This window comes from Marmota flaviventris, chromosome X, assembly GCF_047511675.1.
Source record: "Marmota flaviventris isolate mMarFla1 chromosome X, mMarFla1.hap1, whole genome shotgun sequence".
In the NCBI taxonomy this organism is placed as follows: Eukaryota; Metazoa; Chordata; class Mammalia; order Rodentia; family Sciuridae; genus Marmota; species Marmota flaviventris.
Window position 1 is genome coordinate 78,117,048 of NC_092518.1, and position 12,728 is coordinate 78,129,775.

General features: G+C 35.3%; 1 protein-coding gene across 3 annotated transcripts in view; it reads right to left on the reverse strand.

Moving 5' to 3' along the window:
* Diaph2 (diaphanous related formin 2) overlaps nt 1-12,728 on the reverse strand; it is an 870,804-nt gene that overhangs the window by 762,571 nt on the left and 95,505 nt on the right. For 2 of the 3 annotated variants that reach the window (XM_071606839.1, XM_071606837.1), the window contains exon 5: nt 11,152-11,172. The exons of the other annotated variant lie outside the window; for it this stretch is intronic. In XM_071606839.1, coding sequence (XP_071462940.1) covers nt 11,152-11,172 — 21 coding nt within the window. The remainder of the gene's footprint in view (nt 1-11,151; nt 11,173-12,728) is intronic. 3 annotated transcript variants of the gene reach the window in all.

Consider the following 12,728-nt stretch of genomic DNA (forward strand, 5'->3'; position numbering starts at 1 on the left):
GAGATTGTATAGTTTCACAACAAAAACAAACACACAAGCTGGGTGCAGTAGCACACACCTGTAATCCCAGTGGCTCAGAAGGCTGAGGAAGGAGGATCAATGAGTTCAAAGCCAGCCTCAGCAAAAGTGAGGAAATAAGCAACTCAGTGAGACCCTGTCTCTAAATAAAATACAAAATACAGCTGGGGATCTAGCTCAGTGGTTGAGTGCCTCTGAGTTCAATCCCTGGCATACTCCCCACCAAAAAAAAAAAAACACACAGGAAAACAACACTTATCATACAATTACCTCATGCTATGTAGCTGATCAAAATTTTTACATAGTTAAAAAATAGAATAGACTGGTCTGGGCTTGTGGCTCAGCAATAGAGCGCTTGTCTAGCACGTGTGAGACCCTGGGTTCAATCGTCAGCACCACATAAAAATAAATAAATAAAATAAAGGTATTATGTCCAACTACAACTAAAAAATAAATATTTTTAAAAAAGAAAAATAGACCAACACAATTTGAATAATCTATATACTAGTTTTATATGTCTTATATCAAGCATCTTATTTTAAATCTATTCTTTTATCCAATTGTATACACCAAGAAATGCTCAATAGAAATCTCTAACATGGGGACTGGGGTTGTGGCTCAGTGGTAGAGCACTCGCCTCACATGTGCAAGATCCTGGGTTTGATCCTCGGCACTACATAAAGGTATTGTGTCCAATTATAACTAAAAAATAAATATTTTTTAAAAAAAGAAATTTCTAACATGATCACAACCAAGATACACAGCTAATAAACTTTCAACACAGAATCCTATGAGAAAAGTATATCTTTTTGTTTCTAATATCGAAATATTTTAAAAAAAAACTATCCCATTCTCATAAATATTATCAATGTACAAAGCATATGTCTAAATATAACATAGGTGTTCATGCTGCTTTTTAGAGGCTTTCAAATGCCAGAGGTAAGATGACTTGCTAATATTTCATCATCTACATTGTTTTAGTATTACTTAAACAATTTTTAAGGTGGCATAACAATATAATGACAATGTACTAGGGGGTAAGGAGCCATTAAGAAATTATTCTAAGAAAGAATGCACATTTAAGTAATAAAAGCTTTCAAAACATATGCAAATACCCTTATCCAAAACAATGTATAATACACAAGCCAACTTAAAGTGTTAAAACATCAGGAAATGAGAAAATAGCTACTCATTGCATATAAGGAATGTGAAATTAGAAAGGACCCGAAATTGGTACTTTAATAGAGTTTGTGCTATTTTTAAAAGATCACTTATTATATACCATCATTAAGTAGTCTCAGGTCTTATTTTCATCTGATTACCAAATGAGTTTTTCTACTTTATATATACTAGTTAAAAATAATGGCATTGATTATTTTCATTCTGATTGAATTTAGATTTTTAACAAAATGCTCACTACCATAAAACTAAACATTTTACAGTAGCAACTATCCCATAATTTCTAAACTCATAAGAAGAAAGAAAAAAAAATAAACAATCAAGTTGGAGACCAAGAAAGCAATGTTTTATCATCATGAAGTAACTACTTCAAACTCCAATAATCAATGTTTTGTCTCCCCCTTCTGGACTACACAATTATGAAAAGAAAAACAAAAAAGCAAAATAAAATTTAATTTTGTTTTGCAGAATATATTCAAATAATTGGCCTGACACAAATGTAATATTATATGAGGTACTCATTAAGAAACTACTCTATTAATAAACTATTAAAACTTCAATTTAATCATGTAGGAACAGCTAAACAGCCCACAAAAATGCACAGTAGTATTTTATGAATATTACTATTACTAGGAAGCTTATGGTAAGAATGTATCAATAGTATTTTAAATTTTTTACTTTGAACCTGACCATAACTTTATATTTTTAACAAGAACTTTCTCTTGGTATTACCTTCTTCATCAGCCTGGGGAAACAAACCCATGTGGCTCTATTTTGAGAAAAAGGTCCCTTAATAGTGGTCCCTTAATAGTCTCATGCTTCATTTAGGGTATATGAACAGACATTTTTACTAAACCTTCACTATGATGGGGATATTTAGAAATACTGCAAAAACTACAACTATGACTTTTTTTAATATTTATTTTTTAGTTGTAGTTGGACACAATATCTGTATTTTATTTATTTTATGTGGTGCTGAGGATCGAACCCAGGGCCTTACACATGCTAGGCTAGTGCTCTACTGCTGAGCCACAATCCCAGCCCCACAAATATGACTTTTAATTAAGAAGTTGTATCTCACAAACAGTACCACAGGCTACCAAAATGTTTAGCTCTTCACTGAGTCATCTAGACGTGCATGTGGCCTTGATTACCTGGTAAAGATGTTCAGGCTTCCCTCTACAAATGGGAAAAAGGTATTCGAATGATAACCAACATTTTCATCAAAGGTAAATTTAAAATATTAAATAGCACAAAGAATATTTAAAATATCAAAAGTCTTATCTGAAACAAGATAATTACATTGTTGATGCTAGAAAAATGTTATTGCATGGTGAAACTTCATTCCTGCTTTTGTGATCTTACTCATTTCTCCTTGATTTACGTATGTAACTGAACTCATCATCTCGTCATTATTGACTCACATATCTCTTCTGCCCTTTCTAATCATTTGTTGAGGCTGATATATTCCTTTTTCTCTTCCTCTCTCCCTCTCTCCCCCCTCCATTTAGTTCCTAATGGTATGGTCATTATATTTCCACCCTCCAGTTCAGGGTCTTATTACTTATTACCGCAACAACCCCTAGTTCGATCTCCCTGCTCTCATCTCTAATCTCTCTAATTTCCACTGTCACATTTATGTTCCTCCAAATATACATCAGAGGTTGTCATTCCATAGCTCAAAACTATGAGGTCTTTCTAAGCTGCTTCACTGACTATTAAAGTCACAACTCTTGGCATATCTCTCCTAAAATGATGGCCTTTGCACTTGACATTCTCTTTCTGCATAGCTTTCCCTTCAATATTTGTATGGATCTCTCTAGTTTCTTTGAGGTCTATTCAAACATCATGTGCTTGGCCAACAATTATATGAAAAATGCTCAACATCTCTAGCAATCTGGGAAATATAAATCAAAATTAAAGTCAGATTCCACCTCACTCAATTTAGAATGGAAAGCACCAAGAATACAAATAATAATAAATACTGGCAAGGATGTGGGGGGAAAGGAACTCATACACTGTTGGTGAAAAATATAAAGTTGTACAGCCATCATGAAAATCAGTATGGAAGCTCCTCAAAAGACTAGGAATGGAACCACAATATGATCTAGTTACTTTACTCCTCAGTATTTAACCAAATGAATTAAGGTCAGCATATTACAAAGTTACATGCATACCCATATTAATAGCAGCACAATTTACAATAGCCAAGTTATAGAACCAAACTAGGTGTCCATTGATAGACGAGTGGATAAGGAAAATATGGCATATATATACAACAGTTTATTCAGCCATAAGAAGAATAAAATTATGGCAGTTGCAGGAAAATGGATGTAACATGAGTATCATGTTAAGTAAAAGTCAAGGGTCACATGTTTTCTCTCATATGTGGAAGCTAAAGAAAAAATGGGGGGGGGGGGTAAAGGATTGCATGAAACTAGAAGGGATACCAGTATGGCAGAAGATGGGAGGGCAAAGGGAGGTACTGGGGAATGAAATTGATCAAACTATATTATGTGCATGTGTTAATATGCCACAATGAAATCCATGATTCTGTATAACTAAGCATCAATAAAAATTCATATATATAAGTACATATCATTTGCTCATAGAACTCACCTTCAAATCAGCATATCCCTGATCTGTATTCTCATCTTGCTTTTTAAAATGTTTTTCCCTTCATAACACTTACCATTACCTGCCAATATATTTGATATACCAATATATTTTATATGTTTTTTGTCTTTTTCCCCAATTTAGAAAGGTCCATGAGGACTTTACCTGTATGGTTTCTCATTCTAGCACCTAGAATAGAGCCTGGCAGGTTAACAGGTACCTAGTAACTTTTTGCTCAAGAAAGAAAGGAAACTGTCAGAGAAGCTTACAAGGTCAGACAGAATGAGAATGGTGAATCTGGCATTCAAATTAAGGTCTTTCTGATGCCAAAACAAACACTTCCCTAAAAAGCTCCTCAGGTTGTTGCCCTAGCCACTCAACTATTTATGTTATTAAATTACCTTATATTTAACATTGTAAGGTATGGTCATTATAATTCCATTTTCCAACGATCATGTGTAATCATGTCAATTCTACTTTTTCCCCCCACAGAAAAAAAATGCCTGTTTTTCCACCCGTGGATAAATTATTCTTGGCTTGCAATAAAATCAAGTCAATCATTTTAGCTGTTTTCTAAATCTGTTTTATGTAATGTACTATAAATAATAAAAAACAATTTATTGTGATTCAGAATTCTACAACACTTATTTAGAACTAGAGGCCATTGAAAAAGTCTTTCAGTTCTATCTCTACCCTACTCCAAATTCTCTTTGCTAGTTTTTAATATCTTCTAGAAGATATTTTATCCTTTTCCTTTGTAAACATTATCTACAAAAAAATCCTCAAAAACTTTATTAAATCTTTAAAGTGACCTTGTCAGTATAAACTTGAGATCACATATGAATATTAATAACATTTCTTTCTCAAATCCCAGAAATAATCCACATGAAATAACATATAGCTTCCAATAAATAGGCAAGGCAGTCTCCTTCTAGCATCCAGCTGAATCCTCCCTACCATTCTTGACCCAGAACAAATCCTACTTCTCCCTTTAAATCTTCGAATAGCACATATCTAGGATACTTAGCAAAAAAGAAAAAGTAGCTCACAGTCTTATCTTTATGTTTTATGTCTTTCATATCAAGTATTTTGTAGCATTCACTACATTAACAAAAATATAATTTGAACCTACTATTACAGAGATTATCAGTTAAATATATTAAATATAAATGCTGTGCTTCAAAATGACCCTGAATTTAGTACTGTTATCTTCATTTTATCAATGGGGGACTGAGGTTCAGAAAAGTTAGCTAAATTATCCAAGGTCACACAGCTAGCATGCAGCAGAGTCAGAATCTGAACCCAAGTCCATTTGCCTCTGAACCTATGACCACTACTAAAAATATATTCCTTTATAGAATGTATACTATGGACATAAAAAGACAGACCCACAGAATGAGAGACATTATTATTCAAGGATATAAATTACTATAAAGTAAAATAGGAATGCCATAAAAGAAACCCTTAAGGAATATAGAAAGTAATAGGAACTATAAGATAAAGTAGAAAGTGATTCCATAAGAAAGTTAAAAATAAAGTACTACAAGAGTTCAGATAAATTACTAGGTGGAAACTGGGAGGAGGGTTTGCAAATCAGGATGAAGACAGGCTTCATAGAAAAGCTATGTGCTATGGGCAGAATGTTTACAAAAGAAGGAAAGCCGTGTGTGTGTGTTTGTTTCAATACTTAAGCAAAGTCAGAAGCAATACTGAGGCTGAGGGGGTAGTTGTGTTCAGAGAACAGGCAGTTTTCTAGTTTGACTATTGAAGCAAAATTTATAAACATGAATAGCGAACAGTAAGGCTGATGATAGTTCAATATCAGGAAGGCTTCAAATGCCTCTTTCTGCTTCTAATCAACACCAGATACACAAAGGAAAAGCAGAGCCATGCAGACCTAGTTCATTACATATTCCATCTTTCTGATTTCAACCTGGCTCTTACACTATTAATTTTTTAACTAGCATAGGTGATCTCTCTCAGTAACCACAATATTTGATGGATTATTCTAGAATTTCTTCTCTCTGGAAAACCTCTATGAAATTCCTACCTGTGAAGCCAGATTTAAAGTTAGGTAGTCAGTGTAGTTAGGTAAATCGGGTCTAATACGGAGTGAAATCTAAAATGGAGGCCATGCTGGCAATGATTCCGGGAAATGCAGGACAGCTCATGGAATGTTAATGAAGTCCCAAAAAGGCCCTAGGCCAAAGTCCACCTCAAAGAAATGTTAATGAACAGCCCTCAGCAAAAAGGTGCTGACTCAGAAGTCCTTCCTGACCAGATTACTTCTTTGGCCCACCTGTGTCCCACCCCTGGGGCCTTCCAACCTACATTCCATCACCAAAACTATAAAAAGGGGAAACAACCGCACTTCCAAGGATTCCACCTCTTGGGTCCCCTTCTTCCTCTGGGAGAAGTCTTTTCTGCTGTCCTTTAATAAACTTCTAATTTCTACTCTGACCTTGCCTCAGCGTGCTTCTTTGGTGTTATTCTTCAACATTGGGGAAGCAAGGACTTGTCACCGGTCAACAGCGGTAACACCTGCCCTTTTGTCAATGGAAAAAAAAAACACCTCCCATCTTTTGTTGATTAATGAGACATCAGTCCTTTTGTTTCTGACTTCAACCAGATTTTATATACTGTTTTTTTTTTTCATGCCACCCTCTAGTTGCAGGAGAACAACAAAAATATCTACCTTAAGGCAACTCTACCACCTAAACTCCAGAAGTAACCCTCACCATTTCCTTTAGAAGCAGATTCCTATAGTTTCCTCCCTTTATAGCAAGATTTGTAAGCTCAAATATAAGAAGCAGATTACAGATAAGACAACAGGTATGAAACAATTTATACTATGGATCTATCAAAATGCCCATCTCATTATGCCATCTTTCAAAATACTCTGGGAACCTTATAGATTCTGTTGGCCTCCCACTTTGAAACCTTTTGTATATTGTACTTTCAGGTCCTATCTTTACCCTCTATCTATCTTCTTCTCAATTGACCTATGCTCCTTGAAGGCAGAAGCTGTGTTCATTGGTGAAAAAAGACATGAAAGTGATTTATTAAAATAAAATGTGTTAAGTATTAATAATAGAGATTTGGGAAGGAAGGAGATACCTAGGACAGCTTCTCCTAAGATTGATAGGAAGCTTAATCTTGATGGATATTTAGGAGCTTGCTGGGCACCCTAAAGAAAGCATACTCCAGCTCAAAGGAGTGGCATAAGCTTGATTTAGAGGTATTAAAGAAAAGTGTCTTAAGAAATTGCCAATTGTCCCTATATGAATAGAAGACAGGAACTCAGCAGATGACTTTTTAAAAGAAGGCAAGGAGGAGATCACAAAGGGCAACAGGAAGGCATCTGAAGGTTTTGAGGAGGGAAATACCATGATCTCTGGTAACCATGAAGAACAATGGGTACAATGAGAAGTTGAAAACAGGGTAAACTGGCCAAGGCCTACAGCAATCACCTGTGTGTTCAATGATTGGTATGAACTGAATGTATACTATGAGAAGGTAATAGTATAGGTAACTATGGAAGACAGTTTGTAATTGTGGTCCACCTCAGGCTTTGAATATAATCCTTGCTGCTCTGACACTGAGGCTTACTTTAAATGGACATGTTTTCTTTTCCTCTTCTCCATCTCCCCCTCCCTAACCTGGATGGGGGACAGGATTACCTTCTTCCTATCCCAGACAGAGTTCTCCGTCTTTGAGCACACACCCTCCACAGGAACCAAGTAATTCAGACTCAGAGATTAGCACCAGAAGATCTAAGGAAGGGCTATCTCCCAAATTAACAAGTAAATCACAACCCCCCACAGGAAACACCTGGAATGAATCACTTCTCTAAAAACCCCTGTTCTCAGGGATTGGCAGAATCACAGCCTCTGGAGCTGAAGTCCCCTGTGTTTCTCCTTTGCTAGCAAAGCAATAAACCTTCTTTCTCCAAGTTCTCAAAAATCTGCCCTTTGGAGGCTGGGATACTTGTAGCTCACTGGCAGAATGCTTACCTAACATGTGTGAGGCACTGGGTTCAATTCTTAGCACCACATATAAATAAATAAAATACAGGTCCATCTGCAACTAAAAAAATATTTTTTTAAATGTGTCCTTTTTTATTGAATTGGCATCGAGGACAAAGAACAAGCTTTAGGTAACAAATTGAGAGTTAATTAGGAAAAATCATCAACAGAATTTAATAACTGATTGGATATGAAGGAATCTCTAATATTTCACTGGCTTCTGACATAGTCCTATTGAAGCCAGAGTTAGACAGGCAGTCTGTAAAGATGGGTAAATTGAGTCAGGTCAGATCAAGGAGGCCAATTTGAATGAGTTTGGGAAGTTGGAGACTGCCCCCAGAGGGACTGAAATGCTTTCAGAGCCCTTCCTCCACCGAATCAAGATAACTAGCGCCCCCACCCCCACCCCCAACCTGTTGCTAATGTCCCAGGAATTGGCCCTCCCTTCATTGAGTTGTCAAAGTTGTTAGTGTGTCCTGGGCTGTTCCATCCTGCCCTTCCCCCTTCAGCTCGCGGGTTTTCCACCTTTTGGCCATCCCACCAAGCATTTCCTGGGCCTAGTCACACACTCAGGAAGGAAAGAGATAAGGAGAAGAGAGAAGGAGAACAAAGGAAGCCTAAGACCTATAAAAAAGGCAGAACACCTCACTTCTGGGGATACCAGGAATACTATGTATTCTGAGGATACTATGCCCCCCTTCTCCCTCCCAGGAGAAGTCTGTGTTACTCTTTTTAAATAAACCCTGCCTTTTATGCTTGCCTGGGCATGCTTCTCTAATGATATACTTCAACATATGAGGGAGCAGAACTCACAATGAGCCCAAAACTAGAAATAGAAGAGCTCAAGACCAAGTTAAAATAAGCTTAAGATTCCCTTGTCTCTCCAAACTCCCTTAACGCGAAACTCACCTTCTCTCCATCTAGCCTCCAGTTTAATATGTGTCCTCACTTATTCAATGAAAAGTCTAGCAAGTGGCCTCCCAAAGAGTCTCTCTCTGTCCTAAACCAGATAAATCATGCCTAATTTAAAGACAGATTACCTTCCGGAAAAAAATTTGTTGTTAGGTAATTCTGTCATCGTGTGAACATCATAGAGTGTAGGTACACAAACCTAGATGGCATAGCTTACTGTACACATAGCCACATGATGTGTACGTGTGTGTGTGTGTGTGTGTGTGTGTGTGTGTGTATATATATATATATGCCATTGCTCATAGGCTATAAAACTGCACCACTTTACCATACTTAATCCTGTAGGCCACTGAAATTCAGTATTAAGAACTTGAGTATTTAAACAAAGCTAAATATATAGTGAAATGCTAATTGATAGGAATTTTTCAGGTCCATCTTAAGGAAACAGCATCTCCACCCCCAAAAGGTTATTTGGTGCATGAATATATTTCACAATGTGTGCTCCTCAAGCTCCCTTAACTGAATCTCCTGTGGTGCTAGATAAAAATGCAAATTTCTTGGCTACTTCCCAGACCTCAGGAATCATAATCCTGGATTGGGATGGGAGGGGGGTACATTTGCATTTTCATGCACTGTCAGGTTTGAGAACCTTTATCCTTATCTAACCTAAATACCTATCAAATGTATGTTTCTTAAATCCTGTTTATATTCTATCACTCCTTGCCCAAACTAATTTTTTTATATTCTTCCTGAACTTCCAGACCCTCTTTCAACTTGGTTTTATAAATCCTTCTAATATACATTCTAACAAAGTCAACAAAGTCAACCTCATCTCATTTCCCTCTTTCCTACCCCCACACACATTGTGGTTCTCTTTCCAGGCCTTTACATTTACTATCTTGAGGGCTTCTCCCTATTGAAATCCAAATCCTCAAATCCATGAATCCTCATAAGGAAAGATTCCAGAAAACCAAGCTTAGGTCCAGAAATATGCATGAATTTTCCCCTAATTACACCAACCCTCCCTCTCTCTCCCACTTATGAATTCCTATTACACTTATAGGTAGTGTGCACAATTTAATATATTGATTATTTCAACATGTCTTATCTAACATAAACTTTCTAATCAATGTACCTAGTAAAATTCTTGGCACATAAAAAAACACTAAATAAATATCTGATCTTTGAAATTACTCCAAAAGGTTGATGGCTTTTTTTTTCCCTCTAGATGTCACATGAATTAAAGAAAATATATTTTTAAAAGCAAAACAGATACTAATACATGCACTGTTCTAGATACCTCTGTGCTCAAATATATTAAAGGTAATGTTTGCTATCCTTTTCTCTAAATAAAGAATACTCAGGCTGGGGTTGTGGCTCAGTGGCAGAGTGTTTGCCTAGCATGTGTAAGGTACTGGGTTCGATTCTCAGCACCATATATCAATAAATAAAATAAAGGTCCATTGACAACTAAAAAAATATTTTAAAAAAGAATGCTCAATCAAGACAGCAAATTACAGATAGCTCTCAATCACAATATAGGCCAATTTTAGCTTGTTATATAATAGTGCATCATATAATTACAGAACTACAATATACTACACCTTGAGTATAAAACCAATAAAGGAAAAAAAAACCTTAGTAGATAATTTAAGCAAATGATTTCAAAATATCTATTTAATAAATGAACCCAAAATAAATATGACTTGCCCAAACTCAAAGAGCTGATTAATAGCACCCAACAAAAACAAGCATCCAGGCCCCCTGACTGCATGGCAAACGTCATTTTCATTACATTATATGCCCAGTGATACTAAAGTCAAATTCAGATTGCCTAATAAGAATTCCTATATGTGCCAGACACAGTGGAGCAAGCCTGTAATCCCAGTGCCTAGGGGAGATAAAGGGTTGAGGCAGGAGGATCAAGAAGAGTTCAAAACCAGCCTCCAGCAGCTTATCCAGGCCCTAAGCAACTCAGCAAGACCCAGTCTCAAATTTTTACAATATATAAAAAGAGCTGGGGATGTGGCTCAGTTATTGAGTGCCCCTGAGTTCAGTTCCTGGTATAAAAAAAAAAAAAAGAACTCCAATGTACATAAACCAATACTTTAGGAATCTTCCTCTGCCATACTGAGAAACTGAGGTACAACATACAAGAGTACTTCCAAAACACAAAAGGTAAAACCTTCTAAGAAAATATACCAGCATTCTAATTCTAAACCATATCCCAAAACAAAACAGAGATAAATCCTAATCACCTGATCTTAACATGAATCCCATTGCTTTGGTAAAATATATGCCAAAAGAAGAACCAAACATATAAAATACTATACTAACAACAATCATAATTTCCCAAAGCACAAATTTATATCTAAGGTTAAAACACATCTTTTGTACTTACCATAACTTTACTTCCAACTATCTGCATGCAGTGGTCAACGAAGAGAGGTTATGGTGTAAAAAAAAACAAACAGCAACAATATTAGTAATCAGAAGCTTTTTCACAGAAGTGTTTAGTAAATTAGTAAACAGCTAACCCTACTTACACTTTGAATACTTTAGATCTAGAAGTTAAAACAAATCAATAAATATTCATTTCTACCATATTTCAAAAATATGTCCTCTATGGAATAAGGATTCCAAAATAAAGGATAATTATATTTTGAGAATTTTTGAATGTATTTTAATGAGCTTCTCTTATAATACAATCTAAATATCAAGTCATGCAATGTTAATAGCAATCTGGAATCAGCTCACAGCCCCTCAAAAAAATTATCAATACAAAATTGATTTTTTTTTTCAAATATTGCCCTTTTTTCTTTCTTTGTTATGACAAGTATACTATTAAGGTTAAAATAAGGTGTTTTAAAACAAACTGTCACATTTAAAGTCATGCATTAAGTTCAGAAGTAAACTTTAGGTTGAAAATTGGAACATTTTATCTGTTATAAATTTAAGGGTTATACTATTGTTTTATCTTATACTTGAAAATTACAAGGAAAGATTGCTTATTATTCTAGTTTTCTAGGTCATCCTAGAATTTCTATTATAAAATCAGAGTTTTCTATATAATGTGAGGACAATGAAGATTTTATATATAAATATAAATGCTTATATTCACTGGGAGGAAATAATCCAAAAATCTCAATATTGAGCTTTAGATAAGAGATAAGAGAATCTGAGAGGAAAAGATGTGTTTAAGAAAACAAGAAGTAAACTCACAGTCCTAAACATAATTTTATGCCAAAATCCAAATATAAATCAAATCACTGTTATCAGATTCCCACATTTGAATATCAAGCAGTGTCCAAAAAAAAAAAAAAAAAACTAATCCACAATCTAAAACCATTAATCTGATAGCGGTTATTATCAAGATGCATTCTATTTTTCAGCCAGTGCTTTAAAAATAAAAATCAAATTTAATTGCAACCCCAGTAAGAATCCCAAATGAAACACGATATGACAAGATGCAAAAAGATAATGACAGTTTCCAAGTAAATTATTTCAGAGGAATCCAAGAATCTCCAAATGGAGAAGCATGTTTCTTAAATATTCATTCAACAGACTATTTACAGTCAGTGATTATTTAGTTGAATAAAAGCCTCTTTGGTGCCATTAACACTCTTCTGAATTGAAAGATATGCTATTGACCTAAATTATTTCCTCCCACCAAAAAAGACAGAGGTTGTATTTGTCCCTTGTCTATTTAGCACAGACATAAGACTAAAAAGAGAAGGCAAGCCTGTCTCAACAATTAAGGCAGGTCTATACTCAGTGAAACAACCACAATATGGCCCATTTAATGATTCATTTAGATTGCAAAATGACTGCATTTAGCTAAAGCACATACAGCATTAGATTAGATTGATTAGCCAAGGGAAGCTAAGATAAACTAGTTTGGTCATGTCTGGGTTTAATTGTTTCATCATATCCAGACCATAGCTGGAAATGACCCAAGAAAGAAAGTCTCTGATAATG